The following is an 18,704-nucleotide window of genomic DNA, read 5'->3' on the forward strand; positions in this document are numbered from 1 at the left end:
TACTACCACTAGTTAGTGAAGCCCAAAGTGGCACTTGCTATTAGAAAAGCCACATGCGCCGGGTGCAGTGGCTCACGCCTGTAATCCCAGCACTTTGGGAGGCCAAGGCGGGTGGATCACGAGGTCAAGAGATCGAGACCATCCTGGTCAACATGGTGAAACCCCGCCTCTACGAAAAATACAAAAAATTAGCTGGACGTGGTGGCGCGTGCCTGTAATACCAGCTACTCAGGAGGCTGAGGCAGGAGAATTGCCTGAACCCAGGAGGCGGAGGTTGCGGTGAGCCGAGATCGTGCCATTGCACTCCAGCCTGGGTAACAAGAGCGAAACTCCGTCTCAAAAAAAAAAAAAAAAAAAAAAAAAAAGAAAAGCCACATGCAAACCATTACCGTGGCACGTGTATACCCATGTAAAAAACCTGCATGATCTACACATATACCCCAGAACTTAAAGTATAATAAATACATTTTAAAAAAAGAAAAAACAAAACAAAACAAAAGCCACATGATAATGGGCTTCAAGTCAATCCGAATTTTTAAGTCTGACTTTTTGTTTTTTCATTTGCTTATGAACAAATATGCAGGTACTTTCCACTGTGAAGCTTTATTAAAAATTTAAGTACAAAATTTTGTTTTTCTTCCTCTTTAATCTTCTTAGTTTAGTATTTTAACTGAAGGTTAACAAGAAACCTTTCTAAATCCTTATTCTAGCATTCATACATTAGCTACAGATTCCTCTTTTTGATGTCACAATGTAAATGTGCATTATTTTGGGTATATTCATTAATGTGAAACATATTAAATAGGGTAATGCCTTAACGAGTTTTATAATTCTGCTCATATCTGATGATTTTGTTCTGCAAAAACTATTCTGTTGCAAATGCAAATAGGACAATCCTAACAAGGTTTTGAAAGAAGAGAGAGAGATACAGTATCTGTGACCTTGATTCCCTCATAATTAAATGAATTTTAAAAATAAAAAGATATTGAACATCTTTGCCTTTGAAGCTGTTAAAAACATTATTTATACACAAAAGTACAGAAAGTATTTGTAGAAGAGAGTGAGGCAATACATAATAATATCAGTTTTCCAATTTCATCGTTTCTCTAAATGAAGCTGATTTTAAAAAGTTAATCTGGTAACCATTATAGGGATGATTTTTTAAAACATGATTTCAAAAAAGACTTTAAGTGTGGTTGCCAAAGCCTGTATATTTGGAAAAGAATACTGTTAATAATATATCTTGTATTTTTTTCACCAAAAAGATAATGATTTTATTTTTAATGCAAGGCATGCTTATGACACGCATTTAGAATAACCCATTTATACATGCATGTTTATTAATGTAGCGGCTATACATCAGCTTTTTCCAGGTGGTATTAAAATAGATATTACTTATATCCATATTTGTCAATGTACTCAGCCTTTAACAATTAAAATCAACCCATCTTGTTTGTCCCTTTGAAAATTAATCCTTTCCATTTTCTCTAATTCTTTTCCATAACTCTCTGAACTACTTCTTTTTCCATATTCTCTAAATTCCCAAAAGGTCAAAGTAAAATAAATTTAATAAAGTATATATCTGTTAATGGGACTAATGTACACATTATGAAAAAGTTTAATAAGATTATTTCTAAGCAACTGTCTAGCTACCAACAAAAACACTGCATCAAATATAGAAAATTTTAATATTTATTAAATCTATCTACCTTTTGTACATTATTTGCTGTACTGTGCTGTATGTTTGAAATGTTGTGTCACAGAAAAAGAGAGAGAGAGCTTCACACATTTGATATTTAGTATAACAAATGAGAGCCTCTCCTGTGCTTCTAGCTATGCATATAATATGTATAACACAGTTCACTCCAAAAAATGTTTATTTCTGATGCTGTATCCACTGATTAAAAGTCCCATGACCACCAGCGCATAAAATGATGAACATAGAATGTCCCTTAAACATCTGGAAGTCATAGACATTATTTATATCCCGATTTTTCCTAATTAATATTGGCAGAAATTAACTCCGGATAAAAATAGTTGATATTTTAATTAGGTAATAATGTCCATAAAGCTCTTTAAAAAGGAACTTAACAATAAATGTTATGACTTTTATGAAAAGTAAATATTAATGCTTTTATGCCAATAGAATCTGTCAAGAATAACATCTACAATAAAATAAGCATCTTATATTCATGAATAAGTACAGAAACTCGTTGAATTCTAATGCAATGTCTATGAAGTTATGATGTTAGTGATGTAGTCAAACCTATAATCCTAAAGAAGACATTAATATATCATTTCAAACTTGCACGGAATTACTAGCAAATGCACTGTAATAAGAAAAATGAACACATACTTTTTAAGGAAATCTCAGTTTGGTTTGATTATTTATCATGTGAAGTTAAAATAATGCTTTTTTCCTCTCCTGTCTTTTTCCATAAACAAAAGCCACAGTGCCAAGACCAAAACATTAAAAAAAGTAAAATTATATATTTTTCTTCTTTTTGAACAGAAATAGTAATGCCAAGTTCAGCTTGTTCCATTGATTTTAAGCCAAATAAATGGCAAAAAATAGTGAAAAGCCTGGTCATATCATGTGGCATAAGCTTCTATTAAAGTTCTTATGTAAATTTCAGATCCCTAAGCTGCATGAGACGGGATCACTCCTAAGCTCAAAAGTTCCATGTGATAAGAGAGAGAGAAAAAAAAAAAAAAAAGGAGGAAGAGAAGGAGTAGTCACATGCCTTGAGAATGAGAAAAACACATGTTCCCATATGAAAAAGTCAATATTTAAATACTGTCTTCTCCTTAACCAATGCTAACATGACAAATTATTCCTCACCCTGTAATTTCAGTTCATAGTCAGAGTAATAATACACTGTCCTATAATAAGGTATCATGGATGTTAAAATGAGGAACTGTCAACTTACCTGTACACTTTAGAAACAGAAAAGCCTGAAAGCAGGGGAATCACATAAATAAAACAAACAGCTTTTGGCTTTATTATTCATGCTGTAGATATAATTTCACTAATTCCTCGAGGGCTGCTATATTTTATTATGGATTAACAGATTTCCTCAAGACACACTGGTTCAGCACAGCTTACCTGACTAAATTAAACTCTAAGTTCATAAATTATATTTCCATTTATTTTAGAAATATTAATTAAAAACTCACTATATGCCGGGTTGCAGTAATCAGTATAAAACAAAACCAGCTGCTGCAATTTTACTATTTAGCAAAACTTATTTAAAGTCATGTTGTATTTCTCCATGAAAAAGAAAACTAATTGTCCTAGGATTAGATTTCATAAACATATAGTTAATAGGAATACTCTTTAAAAACTCATGCAAAGGTCTAAAACTGTAATAATCATGCATATACTGCCATATTTTTGAGGTACCAGAAGTGTCACCAAAGTTATGGCACTAAGTCATTGTAAACCTGAATATGAACAATGAGCAGTAAAAGTGGGGTAAAGACCTGTCAATCCCCCAAATCATTACTCCCAGTATCAAAAAGATTCACTGCCATGTTTCTAACTTTAATACGGCTTCAGTGGCCATGTTCTTTTTGCTTCATGAGATGGTCTTTTCTACATCTTCCAATCATCATCTTTGATAGTCAGCTTCTTCCCATTCCTCTGCTCCCAATGCTTTGTGAACTAGAGCTTTTACATCTGTTTGCACTTCATCTTGCTTAATGATTTTGATGGTTTATTTTTGTGATTTCTATTCCACCTGTTTGTCTCACTCACAATTTTCTGAGAAGGTTTTTTTCTCCTTAACTTAAAAAAAAAAAAATCCTCTTTTAAGTGTGTATCGCTGATACTATGTAAACAGCTTTCTCTAAATTCAGGGTTAAAATGATCTGAAAACAAAGAACATGGTTACAAAATTCTAAAATGGAAATAGTTGTAAAGATCCAAGTGGAAACTGTCACCCAGAAATATTTATACACAGGACCACAGAACTCAGCAAGCCAACTATTTTGATGCAAGTTTGATAACCTGCAGATTTCTAAACAATAAGCTTTACTTGTAACACTTAGAGTTTTCCAAGAATTGCTTATTACACAATGCATCACCAACCAAAACAGGGGAAAAAACTCTACTAAAAAAAACAAAAACAAAAATATTATGTGATCTAGAAAATCAAATTGGACATAAGCTTCATTTTTGTGACTTTTAAGATAATTTTAGTTTATTAATATCGCTAATATTATTCCAGGCTTTTTCTTTGCCGTTATCAGCCTTGGTTCCTTGGATTTACTTATGTTTACGTGATGGCTGAATTCTACATAAAATTGGATAATCACTTAATGTTGACAACATAACTGCTAAGTCATCTTTGTTCTCTCAAAGCAAAACTTCTTAAGAAAATCAGTACCTTTGATGAGATTATAAAATCTTGTGGGGAATGCTATTAAACAATATTTTAGTTTGTTCCCTAGAAAGGTTGTAAAGGAAAATTCCTGTACCATAAATAAGATGTTAATGCTATTAGAAATACATAGTTATACATATAGCCTGGATATATATTAAGAAATTAAAATTTTCAATTTCTCCAAATTAAAAAAAGTACCAAGAATGTACTAAAAGTCCATATCTTGTTTTTTTTGTTAGTACATGAAAATGAATGTTAATATTCATGTTGAAAGATCAACCATTTCCCGTTTCCTCTGCCTCAATTCACCCTCTCTAGTAAACTGTCCTCACTGCCATATAAACTCCTCCATCCGATATCACCTTTGCCTACCACTATATCTGATGATCTGTTCTAGTTAATATATCCTAGTCGTAGATTTTAATATTCTATGAGAATCTGATTATTTTTGGTATAATCTTTTTTTAACAGTTTTATCTATAAGTGGAGTAAAAATAAAAAATCCACCCACAAAACTTCCCTTTTAGAGTTATGTTGTCACGATTAATAAAAAACAAGATCTTACTCAATGCTACAGATGGCATAAAATCACCCAGCCTGAGATTAAAATTATTTCCCTTGGTCAGATACTGCAATTCAAAGATAAAATTAACTGTTACCAAGTTACCATATTTTTCTTCTGTTATTCTCTCAAGTGGAAGGCAAAACTTGAGAGCTGGAAAATTTTCAAGCTGTGTATATTTATTTTATAGGAATGTGCATGCAAAATACTTGCATTAATTTTCCTAATGTTTACAATAAGGTATCTGGGGAAAAAAAGAATATAATAAAAGTCTCAACTGCAACACTGGTCAGAAACTGTGGCTTCAAGAGACAGGTATTATTTTTGTTTTTATTTATCTCAAAATGTGCTTTTGTACACTTAGTAAAATTGATTATTGCTTAAACTATTTGCAGTTCCTGCACATAAACATCCATTATCAGTGGTTGTTTATTTGATTGCTCTGCTTCGTTTCAAATAAAGTACCACAAGGTTGTGATCTGGCTAAACAAACACAAGGTAGTGCCCATGTCATCAGAATGATGTCCACAGGCCCCAACATAAGAGGGTCATTCAATAAGTATTAAACAACATGTCTACTAATCTATAAACATGGGGAAAACAATAAAAGCAGAAATGCCAGTGGCAGTTTTCCCTTTTATTTCTGTGGATTTGATTCCTGTTCATCAACGTTCTTTTAAGAGACCAGGGCCTGTTATAAAGAGTGACTTACTAAGGTCATCCATCAGTTTCCCTGAAACACATGTTCCATGAAAGGTCTGTGAGGATAGAGCCAGACTCTCTCCTCCTGTGAATCAGTTGAATGTTTAAGCGTGGGAAGGGTATGTTCCCCCCACCTTCCACGCCGTTAGATTTCTTGGACATAATTCCACTGTGAGAAAACTACTTCACAATGAAACGAATATGTTCTTTAAAATTTATCTTTGATAGACTTAAAGATGGAACCTGAAAAGCTGAAAGCACAATTTCCTCATTTTCTTATATAAAGTGCCAAGATTAATCATTAAATATTTTCTATATTCCATACACCTGGCAATGAGATTATGCTGTAATTTCACTGGTTTCCAACTAGAAGCAAATTTGCCTCCCAGGAGACATTTGACAATGTCTGGAGATATTTTTCCTACAATGTAGGAACTGGGGGTATTGTTTCTGGCCTCTACTAGGTAGAGACCAGGGATGCTGGAGAAATAACACACTACGCGGATTGAGCTGTTAAAAAGAAACACTGTTTTCTCTTCTCTGAGGACAAAGAGAAATGTCTGTCCAGCCTCTGGACACTGTGTGTGCTGTGGATATTGTCAACCATATCCCTACTCTGACAGATTTGCTAAAAACTGTGTCTTGTAGTTTGCTAATGCAAATTAAAGACATCATACTAAACAGTAAGTAAATAAAAGCAACTTGTGTGGTGAAAAAGTGAAAAACAATTGTCCAACAGTATGGAACTGACTAAAGGATAAAGCTTTAAATATCAGAAGGGAGAAGATAGACATGATATTTAGGTCCCTTCCTGTCACTATTACATGCAATGACAAGGCCATCCCTACAGTAAGTGAGACCCTAGGCAAGTATGTTGTGTGTGGTCCCTGTGGGTACAAGCAAAATTTAAACAAATTTTACAAAGCAAGCAAAAGAAAAACCCCAAACCAAACTGTCTTTGGAGAGTTGCCCAATATTAAACAATTATTGGAACAATTTCTGAACTAGTATTAATAGTTGTTAGGTTGATAAATGGAAAAATGAAACAGGAAAAAAGAAATACAAGTGAAAGACACTATGTTTGTAGAAAACATAGCACTGGCAGCTAGCTCTAGGGCATAAACTATTCCCTGGTAACGTGTCGGGCATTTGTGAGATGTAATAATGAGCTCCCAGTCTGCTCACATTAATCCCTTGGAACAAATTCCTGGGAAATATGGCTGGTCATCTTTCTAAAATGTATTAAAAATAATTAACTTCAATAAATATATATGGCATTACTCCAGATAAATCTGAAAAGGCATTTAAATTACTCTCCACATTCTCTTATCAAAAACAAATGATTTAACCTGGAAAAGAACTGACCTGTCACTGAATCAGGCCATTAGTGGGCTAACGATTAGGTTAATCAACTTCAACTAGCTACCATTAACAGATCCATTCCCTTGAAATGATACACAAAAAAAGTAAAGCACAATGACTCCCCACCAGAATTCATCCTTGAGTCTTAACATATGCTATAAAGGATAACTAATGTAGGTATCTGCTTCTTAGTCTGGAATTCTTACAGTTTGGTGCCTCCAGGACTCGTTAAACCGTGAAAGGCTGCAAAACAGGCGATGGAGCGTTTTTAAGCATACTGATAGTCCAATGCATTTAATGACTTTTCCATTGGAATACTCAGCTATCTGCCTATATTTTACACATCGTACTTGAATTATTTAGAATCATACAAACCAGAATTTTATTATCTAAAAAAAGACTTCAATCATTTGGAGACTAGATGGACAACAGAAAAATTTGTTTCTTGTAAGTACATTTAAGTCCAGCTGATGGTCTAGCTGATAGTAAAATACCAGTAACATACTAAATGACTAAAAACTTGCTAGTTTTTAACTATTGATAAATAAAGACCTGAGGGTCCCAAGTATATTAAAATGTTAGGAAGTTTACAAAATTCACCAACTGAACTAATCCACAAGGAACCTCAACTACATGATATGTAATTTATTGGCCCCTTGAAATCCTCTGCTACCATTTTTAAGGTTTTCAAAGAAAAGCATATCTTCTGTTGTCTCTCTTTACTTCCCACTGGAAAACTTTCCTTCAAGAATTAAGAAAAAAAATGAAGAAAAAACAAGTAATTGCCTTCTGAGAATTTCATCCCCTGACTTCATTTGGTATTACTGGGAACACTGCCAGATAAAAGAGTTCTGCATGCTGCTGGAAGTTTATTTATCATTTAGCATCTTTCCTACATTTGGATGATCTACTATTTGACAGTTATATACTTTTAAAAAAAGAAATGAGAAAAATCAGACAGCTATGAGTGAGCTGACAAATGACAGAGAATTACTGAGAATAAAGTAATATAAGTCAATTTGAATGAAATTCTTGCTAAGTCTAAAAAGTCATATGCAATTAAGGGTTGGAATTCACTGGAAGAAAGATAGGTATTTTTCTGTAGAACAAGTATTTGATATGAACAGTACATCATCTTAAATTCTGTGATAATGCATATATGATACAATCTTGAAGTACAAAGGCAAATTTGAGAAAATCCCTTATTAATTTCCTAGGGAAAAGCCAAGAGAAGCTTAACTCTATCCTAAGAAATGATTAAGGCTGACTTAAAAAAAAATTAGATGCTGCTAGACACCAACGTCATTCTGTCCATTTCTGACTTCTCGAAGGCTAAAAAAAGTACCTGACATATATCCATGTTTTGCAAATCAAAGTAAACTATGTTAAAATTCATCTTGCAGGCTAGCACACTCATACCTGACACAGCTCTCTGCTTTTTACCGGACATTTCTTGATGCTCAGGAACCAAGTAAGTTCCCTTTTTTAGATATCTAAAACAATATTTATTCCATGTGTTTTCTAGCATTCAAGATTTTTCACTATTTTATCAACTTTACATACTCTACCAAGAAAACTGAAGTCATTAGGTTCATAATATCTTTTTAATGTTATATCTGTCCTTATTTTTTCTCTCTCATTCTGCTAGAAATACCTCTATGACTTTTTGTTTTTGTTTTTTGTTTTTTGTTTTTTTTGTTTTTGAGACGGAGTTTCGCTCTTGTTACCCAGGCTGGAGTGCAGTGGCGCAATCTCGGCTCTCTGCAACCTCCATCTCCTGGGTTCAAGCAATTCTGTCTCAGCCTCCCGAGTAGCTGGGACTACAGTCACATGCCACCATGGCAGGCTAATTTTTGTATTTTTAGTAGAGACGGGGTTTCACCGTATTGGCCAGGCTGATCTCAAACTCCTGATCTCAGGTGCTACACGCCTCGGCCTCCCAAAGTGCTGGAATTACAGGCATAAGCCACCGCCCCTGTCCTCTACTTTAAAAACAAAACAAAACAAAAACAAAAACAAAAAACTTCCTCATCTGTACTTTTTGGTGGATTTATCCAGCAATTCATTTTCGAACAGGGCCAGCTTCTCTAATATAGTGTAAATGGCTGGTATGGGGTGGGGGTGGGGTATTTCCTCACAGGAAAATATGTAAAGACGTGCCAAAAGGCCCACTTTGGAAGAAAGCACCTTCTCTTCCCTGAATCGCACCATTTCCTCAGTCCTTAATCAGCTCACTATTGAGAATTTTCAGTATTTTCTTTCCCACACTAATTCTTTTCATCTGCCAGTAATTAAGACACACACCTCACCTTAGCAGTAACAATAAATGAATAAATGAATAAATGAATAAATAAATAAATAAATAAATAAATAAATCACTCTTGCTGCCACCTCTTTCTGCAATCCCAATTTTCTTTTGAAACAAAGCTCCCCCAAGAGACCCTTCTGGTATCTTACACTATTTTCTTCTGTATTCTTCTTTCCAGCACTTCTTTCTCAACACTGCTTTTTCAAAGTTTACTAATGTCCTCCTAATCACTAAACCCAAAGACATCTGCTACATGTTTTATTCTCTTGCACCTTGGTCTGGGATCTCATTCCTCTCTTCGGTGTAACTACTTTCAGTTCTGAATCATTTCTCCTCCACCTGGTACCTAGTAAGGCCATGCCTGCTCATTAACTCCCTCCTCTGTTTGTTTTAGCTCTTACAGTATATTTTCCAAGAATCAGACTTTTATCTGTTTTTTCTTTTAATATCCTTCTGGGAGTCTATCTACTGGTTGAGCTTAATTATCAGCTGTATGATTACCATTCCCAAACTGACACCTTTTGTTCTACTCAGGCTTCGAGTGTTTATCTGAAACTTCATTTTGGAATTGTCAACTTCACTTGTCACTTAACACTTGTAACACTGAACTCTTATTCTTCCACCTAAACTGTTCTGTGTTAATAGCCCTAATTCTTATAGTACTCAGTTTCAAACTCTTCACCCTGCTAACTTCCTCTGCCTACCTAGTCAATAAAGTATAGCATTCTCCAGATCAAACAGTAATTGCTATAGCAATTACCATCCAACAACTGTTTATACAAACATTAAAAAATTCACACGTATTCAAATGTGTCCCACACTCTTCTCAGTGCAGACCAAAGCTTTTTCATTGGTCTTTTCCTCTGTACTTTTGAAAGCTTACTCATCCTTAAAGCCACATTGCAGACATCACCAGTTCAGAGATATTTCCTAGTCTACTAGGGAAAAAGAAATAATCTTCCACCTAAATCCTACCTCACTGTGTATGAAGTCTTTTTTTTTTTTTTTTTAAATGGAGTCTTGCTCTGTTGCCCGGGCTGGAGTGCAGTGGTGTGATCTTGACTCACTGCAACCTACGCCTCCCTGGTTCAAGCAATTCTCCTGCCTCAACCTACCGAGTAGCTGGGATTACAGGCACCCACCACCATGCCCAGCTAATTATTATTATTATTATTTTTATTTTTAGTTTGTATTTTTAATAGAGACAGGGTTTCACCATGTTGAACAGGCTGGTCTTGAACTCCTAACGGCTGGTGATCCGCCTACCTTGGCCTCCCAATGTATATATATAGTCTATATGTCACTTTATGGGGATTTTGTTATGGGAACATCATAGAGTATATTTACACAAACCAGATGGTGTAGCCTTTTACATACCTAGGCTATATGCTATAGTCTATTGCCCCAGGCTATAAATCTGTGCAGCATGTTATTGTACTAAATACTGTAGGCAGTTGTAATAAATATTTGTGTATCTAAACATATAAAATGCATAGTAAAAACACGGTATTATAATCTTATGTGACCACCATCATATATATTGTCATTTACAGATATGTCAATATACACTACATACCATATGTAATGTTGCATCTACCAGATTGCCTTATATGTGAATTATATACATGAATATTGCTCTAATTTCCAACCACAATTTGTGAGCTCTTGCAAAGCAATAACCTTGTCTTTCAAGTTTTTTTCAGTTAGACCTACTACAGTGCTATACACATAGCAACTACTTAGAAATCAGTTCTAAATTAACTAAGATGGAATTTGAGCAAGGCTTTGGTGTAAACTATTAAGAGGTCTGTGTTCAAGTGCAACCTGTCTGAAATTCCCTTTGAAAAGGTAGAAGGCTTTAGACATATTGACCAAGAAGGTAACAGCAACAACAGAAGGGAGCAATGATCCAAAACATAACACATTATTGTTATTATTTTGCCAGCAGAGAATTGGAAGCAGATAAGAGGGTATTACTTAAGGCTTAATTTATCTACCTGAAATTTGCAAAATCCTTGAAAATTCTCTTTCTTTTTAATGTTTTTTTTTGTCATGGTTCTTACTGTTCTTATCTTTTGGTGTGTTGTGTTTGCTTTTTATCTGGCAGTTTTAATCTGAGTTGAGGAATCAAAATGAGACAAAGATATACTATATTTAGAATAGTTATTTTGATGGCTAAGAGATCCAAGAAAGATTTGATGTTTATAATGGTAATTCATACAAGCCTATTTTAAAGCTTTTGCTTTTCAGAGCGACCTTAGGCTTTCAAATATAATCAAACTTTATTTATAAAAATAGTTTATGTTTATATGTGGAATTCTCACATTTTCTAGCCATATGCAATATTAGGAATTTAAAAAATTTTGTTCTTTTTTATGCTGAAAGTTAACAAAAGCAGTACTGTACAATTGTGAGGTTTTTTCTCTGTCAGTTTATATTGACATAGTGACCTATCTAAACCTAAAGATAAATTATGCCAAAGCAAGCGAAATAGAGAGTAAATGATACATATTTTAAACAATAAATTTCTACATATAATACTACATTGCTTTGAAAGAACATGTCCTCAACAACTTGCTTGATATTCAGAACATTCTGAATATCAAAATGTTTTGGGGGCTATCATCAGAAACCGTGGACCTTCTTACCTACACTCATCTTTACTATTTTATTGGTTTAGAATCACAAAGAATTTACTGGATGTTAATTTAATCCCTTCAGGACTGAACTTGCAGCAAATTCTTTTAAAAATTTTACAGATGTAAAATCCAGAGGGAGAGTTTTCAGAGAAAATGAAAGGGAGGTGAGAGTGAAGGCAAGGAAGCAAGGCCTAAATTCTTTGGGATGATCCTAATTTAATTGGTTTACATTATTTACTCATCAAATTGATAATGGACAGAAATAAAATCAGTCATTAAAATGTGAACTAAAACAATTGATTGACTTGGTTTTATTTTCCTAGTGACCTAAATTAAATAGAGTTATTCATACAAATTTAATGACAACACGAGAACACATCAGCTTTGTAAAACACTCGAGAGGAGCCCCCACTTCCCAATGAACTTTCATTTACAGTATTGCATATTCAACTGTCTTTTGTAAATTACATTTTTTTAGTAGCAAATGCAAAATGTGTGCAACAGAAGCAAAAATTTCCACCCACTTAATTTTTGTTTTGCATGTTTACAGTCAGGTAAACATAGGCTGCCGTGAGAGAAATTATTTTTATATTTCTTCACAAAGTGCTCTAGGAGGAGAAATAATTTTCTTAGTGTAAAGCTCAGCCTTTATTCTGTCAGGGAAAGTAATTAAGGAAGCAAAACAAATGCACATTGTCTAATTAGGTCATTAAAAAGCAAAAATGCGTCATGGAAGCTTTTCTCCTTGCCTAAGACATAAAGTAAGACAATGAAAACAGTCTGGTAATATAGAAAGATTTAGAATTTGTTTCTTTTCAAAAATAATAGGTCCTTTCATCTTTCTGTTTCCCTCAGATGAAGACAGTTAATTCAGAGACAAAATCTTTTAATTAGTTCAGAGTTTAGTCTGATTATATTTCAAAATATTTAACCAAAAACAGGAAGCTGAAGAAAAAAAGAAAATACATGGAAAAAGTGTCAAAGGAAATGAATAGAATAAAGAGAGTGGGTTGCTGTTCAAAATGTATTCTGCAGAGACAAGATGAATATAAAATCTATATTCATATAAACACAACCAATCTGGGATACCAGAAAGCTCTTAAGAGGAATATCCTGGCATCTGCCTTTGGGATTTGAAATCCACACTTTAATTATAGTTAACTTAAATAAAAACAAATGGCATGCTTATTTTGCATCTTCCTCTCTCTACTTTTTATTATCTCTTGAGTTTTAGAAAACTCATGGCTGAAAGTGTTAAGAAACGAAACATGAAAAAGAAAAGGAAAAGAAACTTACCTGTGATCCTCTTGGCCCTCGTTTGTGGTCCCATTCTGAATGCCCCATGAGCTGTAAAGATGATAATTGTAATGTTAAATGATTATTCTACCGGACAAACATTTTTCCTCTTTCTTTTAAAGAATAATCAGATTGTTCCAATCTATATTAGTAATACATTAAATAGCTACTACGAATAAATTAACATATCTAAATTAGTAGTAAACTCCTGGTTTGATAGCTAATATTTTAACTTCTAATCATTTTGAGAGTATTTTAATATCACTGTGTGATAAAAGAAGCTAATATATAGCTCTGTCGGGAATATCCTAGATAGATGTCAAACCATGTAAAGCTTTATTTGCACATTAAGCCTTTCGCTTAAAATATTCCGGGTAATTAACTACTATAGTTTAATCTACTGCCACAAATGATAAGAACCAAAGCCCAAATTAGTTCAGAAATTTTTAATTCTTCTTCAAAACTATAAAAATCTTAAGAGCACTAAAGAGTGAACTTATTAAATATTTTGTCGGGGACCATCTGGGACGGGTAGGCACGTCTGCCGGGGGTCTCTCGACCTGCAAGAGGGTCCCAATACCTGGAAGAGAGAGTGCGCTTGGAAAATAATAAAGACAGAGAGAGAGAAAGTGAGGCGTCCGGAGGGCTGATAGGCTGTGCCTAAACAGCAAATTTTATTTTTCAAAGGCCAGGAATAAATACACTTTCTTCTGCTCTGGTTTATGTCATAGCAAGAGGAAATGCAAATGTATGCCTCACATGGCCTGTACAATAGAGAAGTCAGATATGCAATCAGTGGTTGTAAAAAGTAACAGAATTTCCTGTGATCACAAAGCTTGTTTACATCCAGACATTATTCCTCCTGGCTGCAGGTATCTCTGGTTTGATCTTGTTTTAGAACTGAGATGTGAAAAGGTTTTCTGGTTTTGCTCATCAGAATATCTTTTAACCGGATTCTCCTATTTAATGTGAATGCTCACAATCACAAAATGTAGATTTTTAATAATAACCTATAAAATATTATCATGTTATTCCTATGGTGGCAATAGCCCTGAGCTACTTTGCTTACAAAGAAGAATATTTACTTACTGAAAATAACATTTAACATTAAGAATATTAAGGAAATACAAGATACTGACTGAGAGAAATGAATCTCCATTCATCTGTCAGTAATCTCATTATTGATGAGTACCAACTGAAGAAGTATTTACAACTAATAAGCTAACACACCAACAAGATGGACTATACATGAATTTATGTACATTATTAACATTCCTATATAACAGCAATGACTCTTTAGTAGACTTAACAACAAACAACAGAGCTGTTCACAATAGCAACAAAAATAATATGCCTTGGAACATTATCAAGAAATATTTGATAATCATATGCAAAAAATGGTTATAATTTTACTGATGGACATATAGTGCTATTGGTAAAGAAGACTTAATTCTATAAACTATTGAGTGCTCAGTTCTACTCAAACAAATTTAACTAGATTTCAGGTCTAATTACATTTCAATCAAAAGCTAATAGTATTTTTAATTTTAGAAAATCATAAATTTCATTAGAGAATATAAACATATATAACCAGTATGTCAGAGGAGTGTAGAGATACAATGGAGACCATGAGAAATGATGTTATATGATGCACTGAAGTTTGCTAGGAGGGTAGATTTAGGTGATCTCGCCAAATTCAAAGAAGTTAAAACTATGATAGATGATGGATGTTAATTTACTTGACCTTAGTGATTACTTTACATTGTAAACGTGTATCAAAACAACATGTTGTACATCTCAAGTATATACAATAAAAAAGAATCCATTAGGGGGCCAGGTACGGTTGTTCATGACTGTAATCCTAGCACTTTGGGAGGCCGAGGCAGGTGGATTACCTGAGGTGAAGATTTCAAGATCAGATAGGCCAATCCGGCCTCCACTAAAAGTACAAAAATTCAACAGGTGTGGTAGTGTGCACCTGTAGCCCCAGCTACTTGGGAGGCTGAGGCAGGGGAATTGCTTGAACCAGAGAGGCAGAGGTTGCAGTGAGCCAAGATCAAGCCACTGCACTCAGCCTAAATAACAAAGTGAGACTCCCTCTCTTAAAAAAAATAAATAAATTGAATCCACTAGAAAATTTTACAAGTGATGAAAATACCTTTCTGGTTATCAAAATATATTATAAAAAATAACCAAATTTTGGGATAATGGTTTAGCATTCAAAATGTAAATGAAATAGTTTGAAATAAATATACATATGTGTACCAACAAAACAAAAAATAAAATATCAAAAATATTTTGTATTTGATGTATTTAGCTAATGACAAAAAAGGAGTTCATGACCAGCCTGGCCAACATGGTGAAACCCCTTCTCTACTAATAATACAAAAATTAGGTGGGCATGGTGGGGCATGCCTGTAATCCCAGAACTTGGGGGCTGAGGCAGGAGAATCACTTGAACCCAAGAGGCCAAGATTGTGCTGCTGCACTCCAGCCTGGGGGACAGGGTGAGACCCTGTCTCAAAATAAATAAATAAATAAAAATGAAGAAAGAAAGAAAGAAAAAGAAAAAGAGACTTTGGAGAGAAAAAAAATAATTAGAGCTTAACCTTATAACAAATGCTAGTATTAATTATAGATTTAAAAGAGAAATTTTTAAAATGATAAAACTGTAAATATAAAATAGAATAAAATCCAGGTAAGTATTCAACCTATCCTGGAAAATAAAGACATTTAAATAAATCTAAATCTTTAAAAAAATTTTTTTTTGTTACAAAAGAGGACAGATTGATTTGGTTATATAAAACTTTAAGAGTATTTGCACAAATGTCACATTGGTAAAATATCTGCAGTAAATGGTATGTAAATAATAATATTTTCAGAATATTAAGAGTTCTTACAAATTTGAAAGATGTTATATAATGCACTGAAGCTTGCAGGAGTAAATTGAGAGAACCATAGTAGTAAATTGGGGGAAAAATAAGAACAATTTATATAATAAATAAATCTATGGAAAGAAACTTAACTTCATTGGAAGTAAAAGAAATTCGATATAAAGAATGACATGATATTACTATTGCCTATTATGTTAGCAAATTAATAACGTTGAATATTTGGAAAAGAGGGAGTAAACTAAGCATATATATTGCTAGTATATAACCAACATATACATATATACATTGTGTATATATATTTACACATATATAAAATATATATAATACATATATTCTTAAAAGTTCATACCCTTTGAACCCTTTGAACTATATCAGTAAACTATATCAGTAAACTATCATACCCTTTGACCTATACCGGTAAACTAAGATATAAAAATTCAGTAAGTATAATGTGCTATTAATTGTATATCCAACAAAATGGAAATTACTCAGTAGATTACAGTATACAAAATTATGCCATACAGCAATTAAAATTTGGCTTCCAAGACCTTTATAAAAAAGAACATGTGAAATGTTCATGGTAAAATAAGTAAAAAATACAACAAAGTAATTTTACAAATTTTAAGCTACTCCTTTTTAAAAGACATAATCATTTTCAGCCTTGGAATTATCATGATGATTTAATTGTAGTTTGGCTAGCACACAATTTTGGGTACATTGACTCAGATAATGATTATATAAAACCGAATGCTTACATAGTGGATATATCTTTAATGCTTTTATTTTTTAATTTATAGATTCACTGACATCACAACATCTCAAAAATATTTATTGATACTAATTTAAATTTGATAATATGGTTGAAAAATAATAATTAACTAATGAAATAAACAGTATGATTTAGAAACACTGAAAATCAGTTAATTAGTTGTTCTCTAGAACTATCAAAAACAATTCTTGACACATTTCAATAATCTTGAGACATTTATAATACCTTACGTTAAAAAGAGGAAGATGAGATGGTTCTTTTTGGCAGTCTTAAAGTGGCAATAAACTTGAGCAGTAGACTTCTAGTGAAATGATTTATCAAAATCTTCTGAAAGATTTATAAATGTCTGACTATTAAAACTGTTATCCTCCCTGCTAATGAGTTTAAACTAACAGGATCAGAAAAAGGTGGTAATTTCTCCTATCACAGTAAAAAGTGGTAAATAAATCTTGCACAAGTTGTAATCCACAATACATTGATTTAAGAGAGAATATTTGATGGTGACAGTAAGTCAAAAAGGAAACATTTTTGCAGGACAAGAACTAAAATAAAGCATGTAATTCGCTGTCTTCTGCCATTAATTATCTTAACGATGATGATTTTAGTCAAAGAAAAAAAACACTCAAAATGTACATTAATTTGGGTCATCATTTACTCCAGAAGATAAGATCAGTTTGGTAATTTGTAAATCAGAGAATATAAGATGAAATTCTAAAAATTCACTATATTTGATATTTTCTTTTAAATCATGAAACAGTAAAATTTGCCAAGTGTGTTATGTATCAGAGTTATTTCCTGGCATTATATAGCAAACTCAGAAATATGTAGAACAAAGAAATTTGTTTCTATTCTTAAATATTTATATATTAATATCATCTTCATATTATATTTGAAAGGTAGGAGCTGACCAAGAATGTGGATGTGGAAGTATTTTCAAGTGTACACTATGGCTACTTTTTTCAAAGTAATAAAAAGTGTTACAGAAATCTATATCCTACGTGAAATATATTCGAAAAGGAATGAAATCTGCATGTGACAACTGAGATACTGTAATGATCTACCGTCAGTAGGCGCACCAAAGGAGATAAACAGGATATTTTTCCTTTTGGATTTGAAGAAAGAATACAAAGTCTTTATCATTAAACTTCCATTCCTAATTAAAATAATCTTAGACAAAATTTAGTATGTATTATTTCAGTGTATTTTCTGTCATTTTTTTTTTTTTTAATGTAAAGAAAGAGGCAATGGTGGGGGTAGGGACTGCACAGGGTGTCAGAGCTCTATTCCTTCCTGTGATTACAGCATTCTGGCCACTAGATGGGGTATAGGGTGGAGAGTCGGAGGTGTAAGGATAAACTTCATATTAACACATGATGGCATACGAATTTTTATCCTATTTGTATATAAAAAAATTTACTGTCATAAAAACATTGTTCTCAGATAATGGTTGAAAGACTAAAATAAGTAGCATATTGTCAGAATCCTTTAAAAAAAAACTACCCATAGTGTCAAAAACTGACAATATTACAGATTATTTAAAATAAAATGAGGCATCTGACTACTAGTAAGTGTTCCCGTTAAAGCAGAACCATAGGGATAAATGTTTCACAAAGATATCTCCCTAGCCCTATTTCTTGATGTGTGATTACAACAAGTAAAACATATTGGCTATTTACAATAAATAGTAAAGAAGACAGCTTGCACATTGAAGTCAATGAATTTCAGAATTAAATGCAAAATGATGTTGATATTATTTCAGTGAGAAAGTCAAAGCATCCTTTCAATTA

At 33.0% G+C, this 18,704-nt stretch overlaps 1 protein-coding gene across 5 annotated transcripts in view; it reads right to left on the reverse strand.

Annotated features, from left to right (window-relative positions):
- PDE3A (phosphodiesterase 3A) overlaps positions 1–18,704 on the reverse strand; it is a 316,302-nt gene that overhangs the window by 110,209 nt on the left and 187,389 nt on the right. For 4 of the 5 annotated variants that reach the window (XM_003934587.4, XM_074403200.1, XM_074403202.1 and 1 more), the window contains one exon: positions 13,255–13,305. The exons of the other annotated variant lie outside the window; for it this stretch is intronic. In XM_003934587.4, coding sequence (XP_003934636.3) covers positions 13,255–13,305 — 51 coding nt within the window. The remainder of the gene's footprint in view (positions 1–13,254; positions 13,306–18,704) is intronic. 5 annotated transcript variants of the gene reach the window in all.

This window comes from Saimiri boliviensis, chromosome 7 (genome assembly GCF_048565385.1).
Source record: "Saimiri boliviensis isolate mSaiBol1 chromosome 7, mSaiBol1.pri, whole genome shotgun sequence".
In the NCBI taxonomy this organism is placed as follows: domain Eukaryota; kingdom Metazoa; phylum Chordata; class Mammalia; order Primates; family Cebidae; genus Saimiri; species Saimiri boliviensis.